This window comes from Meriones unguiculatus, chromosome 14, assembly GCF_030254825.1.
Source record: "Meriones unguiculatus strain TT.TT164.6M chromosome 14, Bangor_MerUng_6.1, whole genome shotgun sequence".
NCBI classification, from domain to species: domain Eukaryota; kingdom Metazoa; phylum Chordata; class Mammalia; order Rodentia; family Muridae; genus Meriones; species Meriones unguiculatus.
Window position 1 is genome coordinate 39,828,783 of NC_083361.1, and position 22,211 is coordinate 39,850,993.

Consider the following 22,211-nt stretch of genomic DNA (forward strand, 5'->3'; position numbering starts at 1 on the left):
TTCTAAGGCTGTAGCAAAGATTTGTTGAGTGCACAAACTGCTTTGTAAAGAGCAAATTTTTTAAATTAAAGTTCAACTTTCTATCCTGGCATGGTAGCATATGCCTATAATCCCAGGACTTGGGAGAGGCAGAGGTAGGTGGATCTCTGTGAGTTTGGGGCTAGCCTGGTCTACAAAGTGAGTCCAGGAGAGCCAAGGCTATACACAAAGAGAACTTGTCTTGGAAAAAAATAGTTGAACTTTCTTAGAAGAAAATCATGTTAAACTATGCCTTTGTATCTATTATTTTCTTTGTTGATGTGGTCATTTAATATCAGTCATTCCACTTCATTGGTCTATGTTGAGTTCTGGCTTCCTGACATGTAGTTGGTTCTCCCCTCAGATAAATGGTTCCATGATATTGCTTTAGACAGTTGCTATTCTGCTTTGTGTGAATGCATATTGTGTCGTGTATCTTAATCAGAGAGATTGTATCTTATCAAAGAACATTCAGAGAGCTGCTCTTTTATCCACTCTGGTCGGGTGAGACTTGAAGAAAGGATTTCATAGTCCCCACCATAGCATCTCAAACGTGGTCTCTAGAAGGAACATCTTGAGTTAGAATAGAAGGGCATGCATGATGCAGGTCTTCAGAAGCTGGAGATGCCCCCCAACCCGGGGGGTAGTCAAAGGGAGGGAAAGCTAAGAGAAAGGCTCTATGGAGCTGGTCTAACATTTGCAGACAAGTAATTGTTGGGTATTAACCAAGGGAAAACACAGTGTTTTAGAGCATTGTTGGGGTTTTCTATAGAAATTTCTTCTCATATGGATGTGGCATCTCTAATTATCAACTATCAGTAGCTATAAGTTGATATTTTTTATCATAGGATCTCAAAGGTTGCTGCTAACAAATTTTCAGGGTTTTCTTTCTGTTGTACTTTATTTATTTATTTATTTTTTGACACAGACCTGGAATCACATATACAACAACCTAAACCTCTCCTTCCTCCTGCCTTGGTCTCTCTCAGAAGGGAATTATCAGGGTATTCCTCTGCACCTGGCTTTTGTAATTGTTAAGTGAAATTTTTGCTACCTTCCTGAGTTGTCGGCCATTTCTACCAGTGAAAGGGGTAAGTGGGCCACACAGAAGGCTTAATTTGTAAGTAGGACATGTCTCGTGCAGCTTATGGCAGTGGTCCCAGGCCTGTGGCCATCTGCACAGTACTACCCACGTTCACTTGAGGGTCTTAGAAATGCAAATTTAAACCACTCCAAGCAAAGTCTTCTGTGATTAGGGTTTGGATGGGACCCTGGTGGCCAATGCTGATGCCCACTCGTGTCTGGGAACCACTGTTAAGGGTTTTCACTGAAAAGCCCCTGAGGACCTGGAATACTAAGGAATATGTAAGTCTATCTGTGTTTCCATCTTACAGAGGCCAGGAGCTGGGGTTCACCCTGGGATCTCAGAAAGATGCTTCCCTCAAAGGTGTAATAACTCTGTGAAAGTAACAGGTCCCACAATTGGCATTTCAGCTGCCATTCTGAATCAGCTCTCTGGTATTTCCTGTCCTGAGATCTGCAGGCTTTCTCCAGGGAGATTCATCTGTCTTCTTTTCTCAGTTCCTAAATAATACTTGATGTTGAATCCTAGGCAGTTGTAGGCTTCTTACCTCTTGAGGCTCAGTATGAACAATCGGTTCATCAGAGAAACTTCTGGCTTAAATGTATGAGAAGCAAAGATCATGTCTAAGCAACAATTCAGACACCAGCATCTCCAACTTCTTTGGGATGAATGTTGAATTGTTTACTTTAGTCTGAGGTTATCCGTGCTGTTCTGAAATATTTACCTGCGGCTTTATGGCTTTATGATGAGCACCAAACCTTAAACTACACTACTCAGATCAAATAGAGCACTGGGGGGAGGGGAGGCTGGAGAGAGAGATGGCTCAGAGGTTAAGAGCACTGTTCTTCCAAAAGTCCTGAGTTCAATTCCCAGCAACCACATGGTAGCTCACAGCCACCTATAAGGAGATCTGGTGCATAATGAGATCTTGTGTATACATAGTAAATAAATAAATCTTTTTAAAAAATCAAAAGATCACTGTGGGGAAACAAATAAACACCACTCACTTTTGAGTCTTTCTTGAAGTCTGATGGGTGAGGAAAGGAGGTAGGCAGAAAGTGGATGAGGTCACAGTGTGGGCCAGCCAAACAGATGTTTTGAGGAGCAAGTGGAGGTATCTTGGTGTTTCCCCTAAAGAGTGAAAAAGAAAAGGAAGTGAAATGCTTATCAAAGGAAAACAAGGTTTCCAGGAAAAGCACATGTGGAGGGAAATGCTCCGGGGAGTAAGCAGTCTGAGAGGAGGCAGCCATAAAGGGAGTTAATTGTTTTGGGGGAATGGTAACACTACAAACCCAGTAGAGCACCTGATATATGGGTGTAAGGGTAGGGAATGAGAAAGCAGCCTGTGAGCCTAGAGACCATATTGCAATGGGGGAGTTAATCATGTTGAAACTTTCCACATAATATATTTCTCCCAAAGTTAAAATTTTATGGTGTGTGAAAACGTGGTGTCTTTTGTAGAGGTAACCAATTTTAATGCAGCATGTAGCTATACTAGCCCCAAACGCTTTACAAGGGGTTGCGTCATTGTGGGATGCTTACTTTTCATTGGTAATCTATTATATTAAGATATTCCCTAGAGAATCAGGGAGACATATCTTTGAATGCATCTGTCAGTGAGCGTATTTCCAGAGGGAATTAACTGAGGGATAAGGTATTCTCTGAATATGCTACCAATCTATGAACTATGGTCCCAAGTTGAACTTTAAGTTGCCTTTGTCAGACATTTTCTCATAGCAAAGAGAAAAGTAACTAATATACTTAGCAGATCAAATGTGCTTAATAAATATCTGTTAGTAGATGAATTAATAAAGAGCCCCCATAATGATTGTTTTATGACCAATGAGGACATTGGCCCATATGCCATTTATCCTGATGTACATAGCTGGACCTTGTTGTAATGGCAAGAATTTCTTTTGCTTCAACTCTAGGAGCCTCAACGATAAATAAATCAATGTTTTGAGGTGAGTGTAGTAAGAGAGAGATTTGAAATGGAAAGGAAACTCTTAATTAGAATTAAAGTTGTAATATGGAGGATGGTTCCATTTAAGTGCAATACAACTCTAACGTGTTTAAAAGTGACTAAAATTTTGTTGTTGTTTTTTGTTTATTTTTCTTTTTTTTCTTTTATTTTTTACTTTTGGTTATTTTCAAGACAGGGTTTTTCTGCAGACCAGGCTGACCTCTAACTCACAGAGATCTACCTGCCTCTGCATCCCCAAATGCTGGGATTACAGACATGTGCCACCACACCTGGCTTGTTGTGTTTATTTTTTAGAAATTTTTTATCAGTTAAAATTATGAATATGAGTATGTGTGTTTGTGTGTGCATGCAAGTGCATGTATGCACATGTGTAAGTATGTGCACATGATTATCCTTAGAGAACAGAGATGTGGGACCCTCTTGAGCTATAGTTAGATGCAGACAGAGTCATTTAGTGTGGCTGCTAGGAGCTGAACTTGGACACTCGGGACGAGCATCAAGTTCTCTTAACCACTAGGAAAGCTCTCCAGCCCTAGGATTGGGTTTCTAAAACACTAGAAGAAAGTAAGAAGGAGGGATGGTAGGGGATTTAGCAATTAGGGTGGTATTTTTTGTTTGTTTGTTTGTTTTTAAATCTCGAAAATGATGTCATTGATCCATGTGAGCCCTTCTGGGTATGTTAAATGGTACTATATGAATGAGATGTTCTACACCTTTCCAGAGACTGATAAACCGGCCCTGGCATTAGGTGTTGGATCAAAGTAACAGTAATTGTAAGGGTTTAGAGCTGTCATCTCAGGGATGTCAACTGAGCTGTGAAAAAACATGTGTGCATCTATTCAAGTCTTCTTCGTGGCCTGATTGGATGGGGTGGGTTAGACTACCTTAGTTACTCAGATGGGTCTAACTATGTCTGCTCAGGGATGGAACACTTGGCTTCCTTTGCTTTCTTAGGAAACAACTTTAGTTTGGGGCCATAAAATTTTGAATACATTAGGATAACAGGTGTCAAAATAAACCAGAAATTAAAGACTCCCAAAACATCTACAAAGTGGGCTCAAATATCCACCTTTGTGCTTATATTTCCCATTTCCCTACTAAAGTCTTCTGGATCTTTCCAGACAATAACCTTTTCACTACAAAAGGCATTCTAAGAGCTGTTTTGATCAACTCAGATGATCTACAAGAGAAGAAATAGAAATAGAGAAAAACTTATCTAAAGAGATGAAATCCTTCAAGCAAAACCATTAGAAGTTGTTTGAGATTTTATCTACTTTCTTTCTAGACTTTTCACCAAAAACTTCCTTTCTTGGGATGCCATTCCAAATTTCTATCTTGAACAGTGTCCTGAATGTTATGCTAGGATGGAAAATTTAGAGGATCCTTGACTTCCCGGGAGAAGTTAAAGACCCCAGTGGACAGATTGTTGGGGGGAACAGCAGCAGCCTGTGATTCCAAGGCCACTCTAAACTAGTCCTGCTGTTAGTCAGGTTGAGCCCATTCTTTAGAAACTTTCCAGTGGTGATATATTTATGTCCTTTACCTTCTGTGTAAATTACAGGGCAATTCCTATAAAGCGACTTTGTAGCATTCTGTGTCTAAGGCATTTTTGTTGTCACAGGGAAGAAAAGAAATAATCCCTCATCTGACAGCATGCTTCAAAGAATGATCCATCAGATCAGGGATTAGTTTGGGTTCACATTGCCTGATTCCCTGTACGTATTTGTCATTAAAGATGACTTTGCTACTGACATAATGTAGACTTGAAAAAAGCATGTGTCCTCTCTTTGGCACTTTGCTTGCAAATACTCAAGAGAAAAGACTGGAATTGTTTCACTAAATGTTAAAGGTTCAAGGACACTGCTGAATTATCTTTGTTTTTGTTGTTACTGTTTTCATTTAAGAAACAGTCTTTCTAATGCTAATAGTAGTCCCCTTGCCTCAGTCTACCAACTGCAAGGATTATACAAATGAGCCATTATGTCCAGATAAACCAAAGTCTGGGGAATCCTTTTATTATGGATTCTTTCCTCTATTTACATCTGCTTTTCATGTGTTGTTCTGAATCTTTTAATGTTTGACTGATAAACTCAGTCCCACAGAGATGAAAGTAATCATAATATTGTAAGTGGACAAGACCTTGAGAAGCATGATGCATAGCTAACTCCCTTTTTTGCTAGAAAGAAAGCAGGCCACCAAAGGCCAAATGCTTCTTCAATACCTGATCTCAGTTAAGAAGCTGAGAAACAATTTCAAGGGTTCCTGTCAATGCAGGTCAACCATATTCAAGTATGATTATCCATACATTTCTTAGCACACAAAAGGCTCTCAAGAACATGCTGTGATAGACACAAAGAAAATCTGAGTGGGCATGGATGGTAGAAAGAATGTGAAAGCATAAAGTAGATGGAAGCCATATAAAACTGGAATTCAGGAAAGAGTAAGTCTTTTCCTCAAAGTGAAATTTTGGTAAAGATTCAAGATAATACAATGACTGTCCTGATGTCCTTTGTGTGTTGGGTGTGTGTTAGGCTGTCTTTATAACAGAAAACAATATATCTCCCACTCATGAGCAGATACATGAAAACACATATATCTAACACTTTTGGCATCATAATGTAGCTTCTGTAGGTGCTAAAATCTTTTTTCAGATAGCAAGGATTCCAATGTTAATAGATTTTTCTATTCACTCTATCCACTGGTCAGAATTCTATTGATTTTAAATAGGCTTGTCAAATGCCTTTCCAGCATCTAAGGAGATGATCATGTGGTTTTTCTCCTTCAGTTTGTTTATGTGGTAGATCACATTGATGGATTTCCATATATTGAACCACCCCTGCACGCCTGGGATGAAGCCTACTTGGTCATAATGGATGATGTCTTTGATGTGTTCTTGGATTCAGTTTGCAAGTATTTTGTTGAGTATTTTTGCATCAATGTTCATGAGGGAGATTGGCCTGAAATTCTCTTTCTTTGTTGGGTCTTTGTGAGGTTTAGGTACCAAGGTGACTGTGGCTTCATAGAATGAGTTTGGTAGTGTTCCTTCTGTTTCTATCTTGTGGAATAGTTTGAAGAATATTGGTGTTAGCTCTTCTTTGAAGGTCTGGTAGAATTCAGTGCTGAAACCATCTGGCCCTGGGCTTTTTTGTATGGTATACTTTAAATAGGCTTGATCACTTTGTCCAGAGGTAGGACTTGTTCACAGCAGACAACAGTGAATGGGCTGTGTTGGAATGCTGCTCTGCCCTTACCAACTCTTGTTTTCCCAGCTGGATGAACTATTTTCTCCATCTGCAGTATAATGCCCAAACTGCGTATTCTGTAAATAAGAGTAGCCAACAACCTTGCCTAGTTCATGGAGTGTCAGAAAAGTGTGTCCATCACTTAACCTTAGTGCAAGGCTTATAGATAAAAGGTTACAGAGAACCTGGGGTGCTGATATTTCTGGATCTTGCTGGATAGTAGTACTAACTTGTGAGCTTGTGTGAGACTTCAGAATTCTAATGGTATACCTTGACAAAAAGGAAAGAATGTGCTGGCTACACAGTAAGAGAGCTGGACTTGGGTGCAGATTCAGTCTAGCTTTGAGAGGTGGGAGAGTGGGATTCATAGGAAGAGATGACCTGAGTGACAAAGTGTAAAAGAGGAAAAGGATCAGGAACAATAATGGAAGGTCAGCATCTTTAAGTCATAGTTGTAGGAGGGCACTTCATTATGTTTAATTAAATTATCAAATTGTCCTGACATACATTTCTGTCCATAGCTGGTGAAGTATGACTGAAGCTCACAGTTGAACATTTTCCAGAGTCACACAAGTAAATTTCAGAGATGGGACGGAGGCAAGTGACTCACTTGTATCAGATTTCCTGAAACTTCCTCAAGTTTAGCTTTTTCTGAGTGTGTTATCACCCATCAGTGGGAAGGAAGAAAATAGACCAGAGTTGGGACTTTAGGATAAATGAAAATTTGAAACCAGGAGATATTAACATCCTTACCTGTGAGACTGTATGTGCCTCCCTTCTCCATTCTATCTCCTTCCATAAGGAGTAGCCCAACACAGTAATGGATAAACATGGTAAAGTGAATAATTAAAAAAATTGACTGATTAAAAAAATACTAAACCTCAGAAATTTTATGAAAGCTCTCTAATAAAATTCTCATAACAACATTTCAATAGTTGCTAAGTCTAGGGGATGGTTTTGCAATAAGTTGTCATGAGGAGCCTCAGAACCTCAGATAGGTAGACAAGTTCCCTCAAGGCTTGCACCCATGCAGGAGACAACAATGGTGAATAATTTGAGGCAGTTTTTAGTTGTCAACAGCAAGAGTTAAGATCAAGGGACTACGTGCAGGAATAGTGAATGCGGACCATATTGCTTTCCTTATTGAAAGAGTCTTCTGAAGAGGGCTAAGAAAGAGACTGCAAAGGTGACCCTGGTTGAACACTGGAAACTTCCAATGACATGCATCCTGGCACATAAGGAAGGCATGTCCCATTTATTCCCTTCAGCTACATATCTTATGCTCTGTGAAAGTAAAATGATCCCAGCTCCTTGCTGTGCTTGGTGATAACTTCCAATGTGTTATGTATGTCAGTCTCATCCTTAATAGTCTGTGCTCTAAAGCAGACCTTCTAGCTAAATGTGGTAAGACTGACTACAAGGTTGCATAGCCATGGAGCCTTATACTAGTGCCTGGAGCTACCTGCAGTTTAATAGTCTCTAAGCCCTTTGCTTTGCAAGTTGCAAGAGACCTCATCTTTCTCTGCATTTTATCACAATCATTCTGCTGATGTGTAGTATATGTGCCTTATCCCATAATCTTTCTGCCGGAAAGAAGTAATACCACTGCAGCTATGAGGAGGCACCCCTGCTCTATCTTGTCTGTCTAATACCCGCCCCCCACAAGCTCTGTTCTCATTTCTGAACCACTAATGTCGGGTAGTGGTTTCCACGTCAGAACCGCACAGCAGGGTGTTCAAACCCCATTTGCATTTCCTTTTCTGATACATTACCTGTTTTGAATCTGATCTGCTACAAAAGTTATTCAAGAAGAAGAAATAGGGGGTAATGAAACAGTTCATTTTCTTGGCCTAACTGGTACTCACCCTTAGGAAAGCTGTTTTTGTTGGATTCTGAAATCGACCTGTAGTATTTTCAGCTCCTAAGGCAAGCACCTTTATAGTTTTTATGGCATTAAGACTCCTGCGGAGCCATTTTTTTTTTCTCCCCAAGGAGTAGGGAAATTATTTGGGGCTAATTTGAGAATGGTTTGATTGCGCCTGATATAAACATCTCCGAAGTATATTTTTTCCCATGCCCAAGTAACCTCACACCCTCAAATCAAAGAAGGAATCAAACAAACAATGTGCCACTAGATTTCTCTTAGAGTAAAATTGAGGACGGTAATCACAACTTTCAGAATTTGGGAAAATATCACTGAGAAAATTACTTCTAATGCAGGCTGAGCCATGGAATCTTATTGAGAAGAGTCTTATTCAAGCATTGACTGTTTAAATAATAAACCTATCAGAAGAAACACAAGGAAATCACAGAAAACCAGTATTTACAGTGAGAAAAACAAAGCAACTATGGATTTGAGTATAAAATGCTTTGGTTGGTTTTTGTTACATTGTCTCATCGGGCTAGGTGATGATTTGGAGATGTCTCCTGGGAGGGTATCTTTGCATTTGCTCAGCAGAGAACAATAATTGCAATATGTAAATTGGGTGCCTCTTCCTTTGGGATGCCTTGGGATATGTGTAACAGATTAAACTGGCTTTGTGCAGAGCAAACAGGTCTGTGTTACCAAGAATATGAATAATGTTGCTTTCCGTAATTGCTAACATCTGGCTTTCCATAAATCTGTTAAATTGCGTAGAAGTAGAATTAGGTTTCTGTGTCATAAGTAAAGCAATTACACAGAACTCTGTAGGCAACACAGTCCTTATTGACTTTGAAATCCTTCTTCTATTCGGCAGAGAAGATTTGGGTTTTACACCTTGTTTTTGCTGTGGAAATAGGTATCCTTGTCATTATGCTCACTTTTTTTTTTGTGGAAGGAAAAGATTGCTAATGTGTTTGCAATATTATAAATTTGAAATAGCCAAAGAATAAGCTATCATTTTGGGGGTATAAATTAACTGCCAATTTGGAGATTAGTTTAGAGAGAGAAATAGACTGGTTGAAATTATATTTCTAGACAATTTCTGGGGAGATTTATTAAGTGGTTCCCTCTGTCCTTTTCCTAAAAAAAAAAAAAAAAGATACAAAAAATTATTTTTGTAGATGGGCTTTTGTTTTTTTTTTTGTTTTTCCATTTCTGTGATTACTCTTTTATATGTTTATTCTACTTTACATTAGAATCAAAGATTTCTTAGATTATAATTCAGTAAGAAATGTTTTCTGCAAGAGCAAAAGTACTGATTACTCCTTGTGCTTCATGAACACTCCAAAAACAAAATTTTGTCATTATAGGCTGTGTAAATAGTGTTTTCTGTAAATTTCATGAATCTATGTATTATATGAAGTTATATAAATATTTAGATTTCTTACAATGTACTCTATCATTTGGGTCATTGGGAAGAGTAAGCAATAAAATCCAAGCTCTGTCCTCAGTGAACTCACTGTCCACAGTGATGGGCACATCAGTTAGTGGCTGCTGGGGAAGCGTCAGTTTGCTTCTTTGGATGTGACCCCTGGCCCTAACTCCATACTCCAATAGATGGCCTTACATCCATGCTCATTATAATAGCATTGAGTGGATTCATTAGGTTTAAAAAGAGTTCATGAATTTGAAAGAAAAAAATGGATGAGAACAATCAGACGAGTTGATATGAAGTGGGATTTACTTTAATAAAAATATGATATTCACATCTGTGATGAAACAATAAATTGAAATAATAATACAATTCAGAATGAGTTATAAGGTCAGAGCTCTATTATTTACTTCTGCAGAGAATAACAAATAAAACTAAAGGCATTTGAAAAAATTCAGATGGAAGCCTATTACTGTAAAAGCGCCCTAATATATTTATAGCACATTTATAAAAACAGTTAAAATGGGGATTGATCATCTTACCCCATGTCCGCTCAATTGATTATCTTTTTTAGGTGTATAGATTTCATTATGTTTATCATATCTTATAGGTCTATATAAGTGAGTATATCCCATGTTTGTCTTTCTCCTTCTGGGATATTTCACTCAGAATGATCTTTTCTAGATCCCACCATTTGCCTGCAAATTTCATGATTTCCTCCTTTTTGATTGCTGAGTAGTATTCCATTGTATAAAAATACCACAATTTCTGTACCCATTCCTCCGTTGATTGATATCTGGGTTGTTTCCAGGTTCTGGCTATTACAAATAGAGCTGCTATAAACATGGTTGAGCAAGTGTCCCTTTTGTGTACTTGAACATACAGACAGATGGGATGTGCATTGAACGTATGACAGGAGTCTACTGAGCGCATCTGAAAGACGCTAACTAGCAGTGTTTTCAAAGCAAAGACTCATGACCAAACCTTTGGCAGAGTACAGGGAATCATAAGAAAGAAGGGGAGTTAGTCTGATGGGGAAAGAATAGGAGCTCCACAAGGACCAAATATATCTGGGCACAGGGTCTTTTCTGAGACTGACATTCAACCAAGGACCATGTATGGATATGACCTAGAACCTCCACTCAGATGTAGCCTGTGGTAGCTCAGTAACCAATTGGTTTCCCAAAGCGAGGGGAACTAGGACTATTTCTAACAGGAACTCAATGACTGGCTCTTTGGTCTCCCCACCCCCGAAGGGAGGAGCAGTCCTGTTAGGCCACAGAGGAGGGCTTTGCAGCCAGTCCTGAAGATACCTGATAAAACAGGATCAGATGAATGGGGAGGAGGTCCCCCCTATCAGTGGACTTGGAAAGGGGCACAGTGGAGATGAGGGAGGGAGGGAGGGACTGGGAGGGAATGAGGGATCGGGACACGTTAATAAAATGTAACTGATAAAATAATAATAATAAAAAAATAATTTAAAAAAAAAGAATGCCAAAAAAAAAAAAAAAAGTTAAAATGGAGTCACTGATAATGAGGCAACAATGTCTTTAAGAGACTTCACAGGATAAAAAATAAAGAGTTTGGTGCCAGAAGTGGCTTATCTCTTTTGGAGCTGTTGGAAAGGTACTCTAGGGCCCCAAACATACGATACTATTATCCCGGACATTAGTTGCGTCCAGAACTTGATGATAAGACCACTATTACTGAAGACAGCGTATACTTGAATCACAGAAAAAGCAAGCTGGTACTCATCTTGAATCTTCATCTCTATTGGCTAGTTTCATAATGGTGGGAGGCGATGTGCATGTTACTGCAGGGAAAAGGAGTCATTAATCGTATCCAGCTGTGAATGCGAACCTTGGGGTATACAACAGTGACCTGCGTGGCAAGACATAGTGCAACAATGAAGTGAATATTATGGGAAGAACCAGCCACTTTCTGATTGGATTTAAAGACGGACCCACAAAAATAAATCTCACATGTAGTGCTGATATTAGGGCCAAGGACATATGTATAGGCAAGTCAGAGTTGCCAGGGGAGATCTAGTGTGGTTATTCTGCTAATGAGGCACAATACTAAACCAACTTCTAATGACTTATTGGTGTAACCACTGATTACGGCATTTGTCAACCGTCATCAGAAAAAAAAAATCCTCTTTTTATGTTTGCTAGTTAACACAGAGACCCCAAATGGGCAAAGCGTCGAGAATTACAGACTGCAGAATGCTCATCCCTAAACGGGACAAATGTATCACACCGCTTCCTCCCAAGACTTCAGGATCAGTTCAGAAGAGTGCATAGAATGTGTGTAAGAGCCAGAGTCAGTGGACAACTAAAAGAAAAAAATGATATTTTCGGTACACAATATGAAAGGTGCCCTTTGAAGCCACAGTGGTTATAACAGCATGCACAAAATGTGTGCAAGCTCAAGTTGGACAAAACCTTACGATAGAGAGGGGACAAGAACATGAAGTCCTCTCCCTAGCTAGTAACCTAAAAAGAACATACACAAAATTGAGTGGGTATGGAAGGAGGAAAAGATTGAGAGGGGGTGAATGTAATCAAAACTCATTCTATAAAATTACCAAATAGGTAATAAAATTAGAAAAAGCAAAGAATAGAGTTGTGTGCAAAGCAGAAGTGAAGTCAGCAGTTACTGTCTGGTACGTGAAGGAGGATGATGTTTCTTACAGATTACAGAGGACTGAAGGGATTTGAGGGAGAATTCATACATTATTATTAATTGATTATTGTAACACACTTCCCCATCTAAAGAAGTAGTAATATAATAAGTAATACAAAAAGTAATATAACAAGAAAAAAGTGTTTTCACCTAAAGAAGCTAAGCAAGAAGGAGGTCCCTGGGGAAGATGATCAATCCTCACTCAGAAAGACAAATGGGATGGACATTGGAAGAAGGAGAAAATGGGAAACAGGACAGGAGCCTATCACAGAGGGCCACTGAAAGATTCTACAAGAATCAGTGTATCAAAGCAGATACTGAGACTCTTAACCAGACTTTTGGCAGAGTGCAGGGAATCCTATGAAAAAGGGCATGGGGGAATAGTGGAACCTGGAGAGGACAGGAGCTGCACAAGTTTGGTTTTATAGATAATATCTATTTAACTATTATTACCTACCTATCTTAATACCTATTGTCTATATTTTTATCTGCATAACTATTGTATCTCATCTACCTACTTTTTATCTATTATCTACCAACTAGTTATCTATCTATATGTCTGTGTATCTTTCACCTACCTCTCATCATCTATCATCTATTGATCTATACATCTGTATGTGTATTTATGTATGAATATGTGTACGCATGCATGTCTATCTATCTGTCTATATGTATCAATCTATCATTTATTTATATACTTGTGTATCCAACTATCTATTTCCTAGGTTAAAGTTATTATGAGATAGTTATAAACACATTTTAAACATAATTTCAGAGTAACTAGAGAGTAACACAAGTTTTTCCCTTTTGTGTTGTTCCAAATCAAGGCACATCCCAATACTAACTCATATTCTGCTATCATTACAATGAGAATTCAGAAGAGTAAGACAGTACTGCAAACTAGCATCATCATTTGAGCTAATCAACCGAGAGTGTAGGGATTAAAATGTCTTTTCAATGTACACATGTATTATATCAAGAAATAAACATTGTTTTTTATTAAGTCATCTATAGTTTTGTTTTTATATGAGTCAAGGTTGGGTAAGAATATTTGTGTAAATGGTAAAGGGGTTCCGGGGTACAGAAAATGTCCATGGGAATATGCTCTCACAGGTGAGGAGATTGGGTCATGGTAAGCACTGACTTAAAAGAAAAACTAGGATTGCTACTAGGATCTACTAACTTCTTCCCTCAGTGCTGACTTTGGTTGGGAGTAGTCAGATGACATAAGAATGAGAGATAAAAAGGGATGGAGAAAGAATAGCCACACTACACAATATGCTGGCAATGGTCTGGCCTAAGAATATTATGAAACATACTTCTGAGATGAGTGAGGCCCTGTTATGCTGAGTTAGAATCCAGGCATTGAATTTTTTATCCTTTCCATGGCTTTCAATCATTGTTTATTAACTAAATGGTTTCCCTGAGACTTTAGTTGGTAGAACAAAAAGAGAACATATATCTTAGAAGGAAATAGGTTCTAGAAATAATTGTTATGTGGGCCTAGTGGTGCAGGCCTACAATCTCAGATACTCTGGAGGACTATTAAGAGGATTGCACATTTAAGGTTAGCCTGGGTTCCTGAATGAGTCCAAGGCTAGGATAGGCAATGTCAGGAGACACTGTCTCAAAATAAAAAATAAAAGGAGGTCTGGGGATGGAGCTCATTTAGAAGGTACCTATGTAGCATGGACAAGACTGCAAGTTCAACCCTCCAGTGTCACAGAAATATAGCATCAAAACTACTTAATGTCTTCTTGTATTGTTGCCATGAATCTGTTTTATAGCAATATGGTCCCTGCAGTCGGGAAGAGAATACAGGTCATAGATTTCCCATTATTTTCAAGTCATAATTGCTTCAAAACTCCAACACACTTGGGATAATTGCATCATTTTATACTCAGAATGTCAACTAAAAGTACTCAGGGGATCTGTATAAGATATAATGTTTGAAAATTAATCTTAGAGTCTCAAATTTAAGTTGTGGAAAGTAAATAGAATCCACAGAATACTGCTGTACACTCCAGCTCTTGAGCTGACACAGGCTAACAGAACCCTCAGGAAGCACTCCCTGCTGCAGCATGTACCAATCACCTACCTACCTGTACCTCAGTTTCCCCCTCTAAAAACTAAAGCTAACTTCCTGTCTTGTGATCAAAATAGTATAACTCACTCAAATAGCCTTGAAAAGCAGGAACTGTCAGTATATTCATGGTCTATATATGTACAAATACACACAGGCCCACTCTTGGGAAGGTCACTCACATGGTGGCTTCCCTCGCCTCCACATTCTTGGACTTCATCCAGAATGCAGGCTGTGTTGCTCTAACCTCACCTGATCTTTTCAAACCCAGCAAACTATACATATTTGTGAATGTATATACACTGAATGTATATAACAGTAAAAATTGCTGCTTTGGCTTTAAAATTAGAATATAAGATTTTCAAAATTATATGTATATATGGTCGTGCATTTTCCATCCTCCAACTTCTCCTAGATCTTTCCCATCTTCCTACCCACCCAATTTTGTTGTTTTTCTCTCTTTAAAAAAAATAAAATAAACTTCTGCAAAAACAAACCTCAAAATGAACAAAATACCAATATAAAAAGTACCAACCAAAATGAAACAAAATCCCTTTAAAAAAAAATCATAAAGTTTGTTTTGTGTTGATATACCCAGTGACACTCTACTGCAGAAAGCTGATTTTCCTATCCCAGCAGCTATCAATACAAATAGCTTCTTGGTTAGGTTTGGGACTCTGTGTCCACTTCTCCATCTCAGTACTGTGTCTCCAGCTTGAACCTGTGCAGGCACTGTGCATGCTGCCACAGCAAATCTGAGTTCATATGTGCATCTTTCCTGCTGTGTCTAGAAAACACCGTTTTCTTTGGGTCATCCATCCCTCTGGCTCTTACAAGCTTTCTAACTTCTCTTTCCTATAGCTCCAGCATCTCTGAGGGGAGTAGTTTGATACAAAAAATTTCATTATGGGCTGAGTATTCCGAAATATCTCGCTCTCTGCACATTGTCTAGCTGGGGGCCTCTGATTTAATTCCTTCAAGAAGCATGTCTGAGGAGTGTTGATGCTTTTATCCTAATGAAGAACAACTTCACACAGATATTAGCATGGGATTCAGATGGGATGGCACTATTCTAACGTTCTACCCTCCTACACAAGTCCAGCCTAATGATCAATAGCCTGTCTATGGGTGTCCAAGTCATGTGTTCTGTTCCATCAACTTCATGATAGCAGCATCTTGCATGTTCTCTTGCATTACATGTGATATCAGTTACATGTGTTGTGCCAATAACCTTGTACACAGTAGATTTTCATCATCTGAAGGGTATTTGTAGACACAGCTAGAGATTAGCCAAGGGAGAAGATTTTGAAAGACAAATGACAAGTGCTTTCCAATAAATCTTAAATGTACATAGAAAGAAAGGCCAAGTACAATTTTCTTCGTATGACATCAGTACCAAGGAGCAGAAGTTTCTGGATAATATATTTCATCTAAATTTAATGAATACATTTCTTTAAAAGTAGCCATTTAAAGGCAACACTGGCTGCCTTTCAAGTTGGGCTGTCAGGAAAGGGCTCAAGTGGGACTAGACAGAGTGTGTTTGAGACATTGCGGTCACTTGAGTTTGAATTGTCAGGTGGAGTGCCTGGCCGTGTCTGCTTTCCCTATTATGTTGTCAGTGAATACCACCTTCAATACACTTGTCTTTATCAGCATTCAAGCCATACCTGCTGTAGCTTTGACAATTTGGTGAGACCCAACATTCCTTTGACCATTGGGGTGTTAAATATTTTAATATTTAGTAAGTTACCAACTAAGAATCGTGCACCCACTTCTTTTAAAGCCCTGGCATCAGGGACTAGGGGAGTTGGACTGTGTTAGAGTTGTTCTAATTACCCACTTGTTTCTGTCCTGTGGCTTATGCACATTTTTCTACAAGAGTTAGGCTCCAAAGGGTATATCCTATAATTGATGAATTAATAAAATCAATGGCTGCTATAAGAGCATAGAGATACAAGTGAATATTTTAAACTTGTTGAGCAGCTATAGATTTACCTCATAGCAGCCACTGGATAGCTGGCAGTGGGCATGCTGTCTAACTCCATGAGCCTTAGCGCTGTGATTCACCTACCCAGAACATTTGCCTTGCAGAGTAAATGAGCAAATGTTTATGAAAGCTTGGCAAAGCGCCTAACACGAGGTAAACCCACCATACTGTTGCTTAATGTTACTGTGTGTTATTGGTGTTTCCTGGGTTCCCTTGGCTGGATTTTGAACTTCTGTGATGTGTTTCTTACAGACATTGACGAATGTGCCTTAAGGACTCACACCTGTTGGAACGACTCTGCCTGCATCAACTTAGCGGGAGGTTTTGATTGCCTGTGTCCCTCCGGGCCCTCCTGCTCTGGTGACTGTCCCCACGAAGGAGGACTGAAGCACAATGGACAAGTGTGGATTCTGAGAGAAGACAGGTGCTCAGTCTGCTCCTGCCAGGTACGGCTGACAGGCGCAGCGAGAGGTGCGGCAGTTCTTCGCTCTCTGCTCTTCTGCCCACCACAGGTTTCTCTCCGACTTTGTACCCCCAGTTCCCTTACTTTTCAAAAGGGTCTCTATATTCTAATGTGCAATATAGCCAACTGATGATGCTGACTAGCACACTAGTTTTGAATTTACTTTGCTTTTTTTTTTTTTTTTTTTTTTTTTTTTTGGCAAGTGGGTTGCAGCCTGGAGAAGAGACTACTCAATCAGGAGAAGCTGGGCAGAGCCGTCAAGGGTGGTTCTTGCATTGAGAGCCACAGTGCCTTGTTGGTCAGGGTGAGGTGAGAGTTTTGCTAAACCTGCATTCTATGCTAATACAGGCTTGGTGATTCAGAATTTCCATCAAAAATGATCACTTATGAGATCTCTCTTTCTCTCTCTCTCTCCAACTCATTTCATGTGGGAACATCATTCAGAAAAGCCAGGCTCACAGGCCATTCGTGCCCCAGTCAGACATTAATGGGTGGACTTATCCTGGACAAATAGTGAGGGCAGTGTTGATACTCCTTTGTAACCAATGTCTTTGTTCTCACCATTGCGAGAGTTAGGTTAAGTCCTAACTTAACTTCTTAGATGAAGTAGCAGGAAAGTAAGTTGAATGCTCAGTGCAGAGTTACTCATTGCTTTACGAAATGGGCCTGCTAGAGTGCTTGATTTCCTTGTGCTTTCTTTCCTCTTTTGTTGATTTTGCCAATTTATCTTCATTTGTTCTTACTTTACTGTAATCTTTGACTTTATAGGAATAGAAAACAAGAAACATCATTTGCTTAGTAGCCTCTTAGGAAGCCAGGTCTCCTGCTAAATTTTTGCGTTTTTCCAGAAACAGAACATGAATAAACCTGGGAAGCCCATGTGATTCATCTTCTGAATTGATACCTAGCCATACTACGACAGAGCCCAGATGTCTACTTGGAACAGATACATCACTGTGTTCTTAATCATGGCACCTTGTTTCCCCCTCCCTTTCCACTTAAACCTAGTTCTATAATACAAATTAATATTCATTTTTCCCATTTATTGAGCACCCTGTACTAAGCTATGTTCCAAATAGCACATAGTTAGAAACCAGCATCATATTTCATGTGAACACAGCTTCGAATAATGAAGAAAATACATCTAGTGAATCAAGTAACTCATATCTTTCTCAAGATTCTGGTGTCTCGTCTTGTGCTTACACATTTATACAATATTTAGATGGTATCCTGGATCTTTGGATCCCCTTGTCACAAAGTTCATTCTTTTCTCTTTAGAGGATTCAGATTGGTGTATTAAAAGCCAGTGAGGTGAATGGTCACTCCAGCTTCAGGGAGCTCAAACACTCAGCTCAGAAGTATTGTACATGGATACAAAATTACCAGCAGCCTAATGAAGGCTATGAAATGCAGTCTTGAAGCAGGTGGTGTTGAAGCAAAGAACAAGAGTTTCTAGGTGAAACTTTCAGCTATATTTTTAGCTATATTTAAGTCAGTGGTAAACTTGGGGATCCAGCCAAGATGTATGTTTGCCCAGGCTTCCTTCACTGCACTAACAATCCAGGAGCCCGTTTTTCTGCTTCTTCACCCTCTTTTTTTCTTTATTAATTACACTTTACTCACCTTGTATCCCCCCTGTGGTTCTCTCCCTCCTCCCATCCCAATCTCTCCCTTCCTCCACCCTCTGCATGCATGCCCCTCCCCAAGTCCACTGATAGGGGAGGTCTTCTTTTCCTTCCTTCTGATCCTAGTCAATTAGGTCTCATCAGGAGTGGCTGCATTGTCTTCTTCTGTGGCCTGGTAATGCTGCTTCCTCCTCAGGAGGAGGTAATTAAAGAGCAGGCCAATCAGTTCATGTCAGAGGCAGTCCCTGTTCCTATTACAATGGAACCCACTTGGATACTGAACTGCCATGGGCTACATCTGTGCAGGGGTCTTAGGTTATCTCCATGCATAGTCCTTGGTGGGAATAGCAGTCTCAGGAAAGACCCCTGTGCTCAGATTTTTTTGGTTCTGTTGCTCTCCTTATGGAGTTCCTGTCCTCTCCAGATCTTACTGTTTCCCACTTCTTTCCTAAGATTCCCTGCACTCTGCCCAAAGGTTGACCATAAGTCTCAGCATCTGCATTGATAGTCTGCAGGGCAGAGCCTTTCAGAGGTCCTCTGTGTCAGGCTTCTGACTTGTTTCCTCTTTTCTCCTTCTTCTGATGTCCATACTCTTTGACTTTCTGGATAGGAATTGAGCATTTTAGCAAGAGAATATTATTTAATGCTGATGTTTAATTGACCTGTCCATTGAAGAAAGTGGAGTACTGAAATCACCAGATATTATTGTGTTATTGTTAATCTGTGTCTTTAAATCCAGTAATACAGCTTTTAATAAAATTGGTTGTACCATAATGTGGTATTTATATGTTTAGAATAGTAATATCTTTGTAGTTAGCTGTTCCTTTGATTAGAATGAAGTGCCCCTCCTTATGTCTTCTAAATAGTTTTAGTTAGAAGTCTGAGACTGATACTCCAACCAAGGACCATTCATGGAGATAACCTAGAACCCCTGCAAAGGTGTAGCCCATGGCAGTTCAGTGTCCAAGTGGGTTCTATAGTAAGGGGAACAGGGGCTGTCTCTGACATGAACTGATTGGCCTGCTCTTTGATTACCTCCCCCTCAGGGGGAAAGCAGCCTTACCAGGCCACAGAGAAAGACAATGCAGCTACTTTTGATGAGACCTGACAGACTGGAATCAGAAGGAAGGAGAGGAGGTCCTCCCCTATCAATGGACTTGGGGAGGGACTTGGGTGGAGAAGGGGTAAGGAATGTGGGATTGGGAGGGAAGGAGAGAGGGCACTACAGGGGGATACAAAGTGAATAAACTGTAATTAATAAAAATAAAAAAGAAGAAAAAAAAGAAGTCTGTTTTATCAGACACCAGGCTAGTGGTGCTTACTTGTTTCCCAGTCCTCTTTGGGATAATTATGCCTATCCTTTGACTCTAAGGTAGCATCTATCTTTAAAGCTAACATGTGTTTCTTACATTCAACAAATAGATTGATTTTGTTTCCTGATCTATTCAGTAAGTTTGTGTCTTTTGATTGGATATGATTGGATAATTGTGGCCATTAATACTTGACTTATTATTTAAAAGTATGTGTTGATTGAAGCCATTGTGCTGTCCTTTGGGTTCTCAGTGGTACTTTGTGTTCTAATAATTATGGCTTTGTACTACTTTCTACAGCCTAATTTTTCTCTTCAGCACACAATATTGCTTCCTGTGTTTTCTTTAGATTTGTCAGATCCAATTTTTTTTTAGTCTGTTTATGTTATGGAAAGTTTTTCTTTCTCCTACAATTATGTTGTATAGTTTTGTTGGGCATATTACTCTAGGTTAGCCCTTATGGTCTTTTATGATTTAGAAAACATTGTTCTATGTCTTCTTAGCACTCATATTTTCTATTGAGAAATCAGCTGTTATGATAGTTTTTCATTTATATGTGACTTACATTTTTTTTTCTCTTGCAACTTTCAATATTCTTTGTTCTATATATTTAAGTGTTCTAACTATGATATGCTGTGGGGATATTTCTTTCTGTTCTTGACTATTTATTGTCCAGTATGCTTCTTGTATATGTTTGGGTGTGTCTTTCCTTAGTTTGGGTAAGTTTTTTTTCTATGATATCATTAATGGTCTGGTCTATGTCATAAACTTAGGACTCTTCTCCCCCATCTGTTTCTCTTATTTGAAAGTTTGGTCTTTTAATGATTTCCCACATTTCCTATATGTCCCTTTCCTGTGTTTTTTCTTTATAGTTTTTTGCTAATTTCATCTAGATCTTCTGTGTTATCTTCATGTCCTGATAGCCCATCTTCCCCATGATTCTTTCTACCTGCAAGGCAGAAAGAGTTTTCTATATGGTTAATTTGTTTTTCAATTGCATCTTCATTTCAGCTTGATTCTTCCTTAACGTTTCCATCTCTTGTTTAAAATTTTATTTTCAAATCCTGGATTGTCTTTAACCATTTTTATCCAGCTTATATTTTTATTCTCTTTAAGTTTATTGAGCTATTTATTTGGTCTCTTTAAATTCCTCCAAGTCATTGTGCTCTAAGTAATTCTTATTGGCAAACAGTTTTATAATACTTGTAGGGGTGATATACCCTTGATCTTTCATATTGTTTGTATTTTTAATGCGATCTGGAGATGAGGGCTATGGCTGAAATGGGCAGGTCAGATTGGACATAGATGTTGGACACGGTTTAGATAGAATGAAGTCAGGTGGACACAGGGGACTTACCTGGGGTTCTGATAAGTTGCATGGAGGGGTGGGTGGATCAGGTTAACTCAACAGGCTAGATCCTGGATAAAGTTGTACAAGATATGGCTGGAAGAAGAAGCTGGGTATGGCTTGGTTAAGGCTTGTGGTTTATGGGTAGGTAGGTTCTGGTTTAAGCCTAGAGGCTGGCAGAACACAAGCCAGGTAGGCAGACTACCTGGGACATGGGAAGAGTGGCTTCAGCTAGATGCAAAGGGTGGAGATAGCGAGTAGTTCCCCTCGGGCACATTCACCCAGCTAGATCCTGGAGAAGGGTATGTTGGATCTGGCTGGGGTCTGTTTCTTTAGGTAAACTTTTAAGTTGTTTTGCTTCCAATTGCATTACATTTCCATTGGTTGCAATTTTTTTCTGGGGTGATGAGGGTTATTTTAAGAGCAGATGTAGAAACCCAAATCACTTGTATCTTTCTACCTTCCTGGCCTGGTGGTCTGGTTCTCTTGTTGTGATGTAATGAGCCCTGCTTTCTCTTTACCAGAGATGGTGGGCTATAACATGAGGGCCCACACCAGTTGCATCTGCCATTTCTCCATTTGTGTTTCAGGAGCTTTCTCCTTCTTCATAGTCCCTTGGGGGTCTTGTTTTAACTCATGATCCAGATTTTTGGGGCTTAAGTTTCTGTAGCAGTAGACATGGGGTGTTGCCCACAAACTTGCCATTCTAACTAGTTCCCAGGATATATTACTACCTTGGTGTTGAGAACTACATTCTAAGAAAAAGTGTCTAGGAGTCTTTCAGTCTGTTCTGGCAGAAATCTTATTTACCTATCCCACAACATTCCTCTGATACAAAAATACAGCTTAGAGAAAAATCATTCATAGAAGTCTGTTTGGGGCATCTGGTATATGGTCTGTTATTATTTTTTCCACATTGGAATGTCATTTCCCCTCCATGGATCTCTTGTGTACTTTTTGTAAATGTGACACTGAAGATACTTGTGTCCCCCGTGCTTAAAGGGGGTTAATTTGGTTGGCTGAGCTATAACTTAATATCAAAATCAATAACTGAAAAGGTGTTAGATATCATAGTCTGATCAGTTT

General features: G+C 39.3%; 1 protein-coding gene across 3 annotated transcripts in view; it reads left to right on the forward strand.

The window, feature by feature from the left end:
- The window catches only part of Nell1 (neural EGFL like 1), a 951,197-nt gene that overhangs the window by 912,618 nt on the left and 16,368 nt on the right, over positions 1-22,211 (forward strand). For all 3 annotated transcript variants that reach the window (XM_060367221.1, XM_060367220.1, XM_060367223.1), the window contains one exon: positions 16,632-16,825. In XM_060367221.1, coding sequence (XP_060223204.1) covers positions 16,632-16,825 — 194 coding nt within the window. The remainder of the gene's footprint in view (positions 1-16,631; positions 16,826-22,211) is intronic.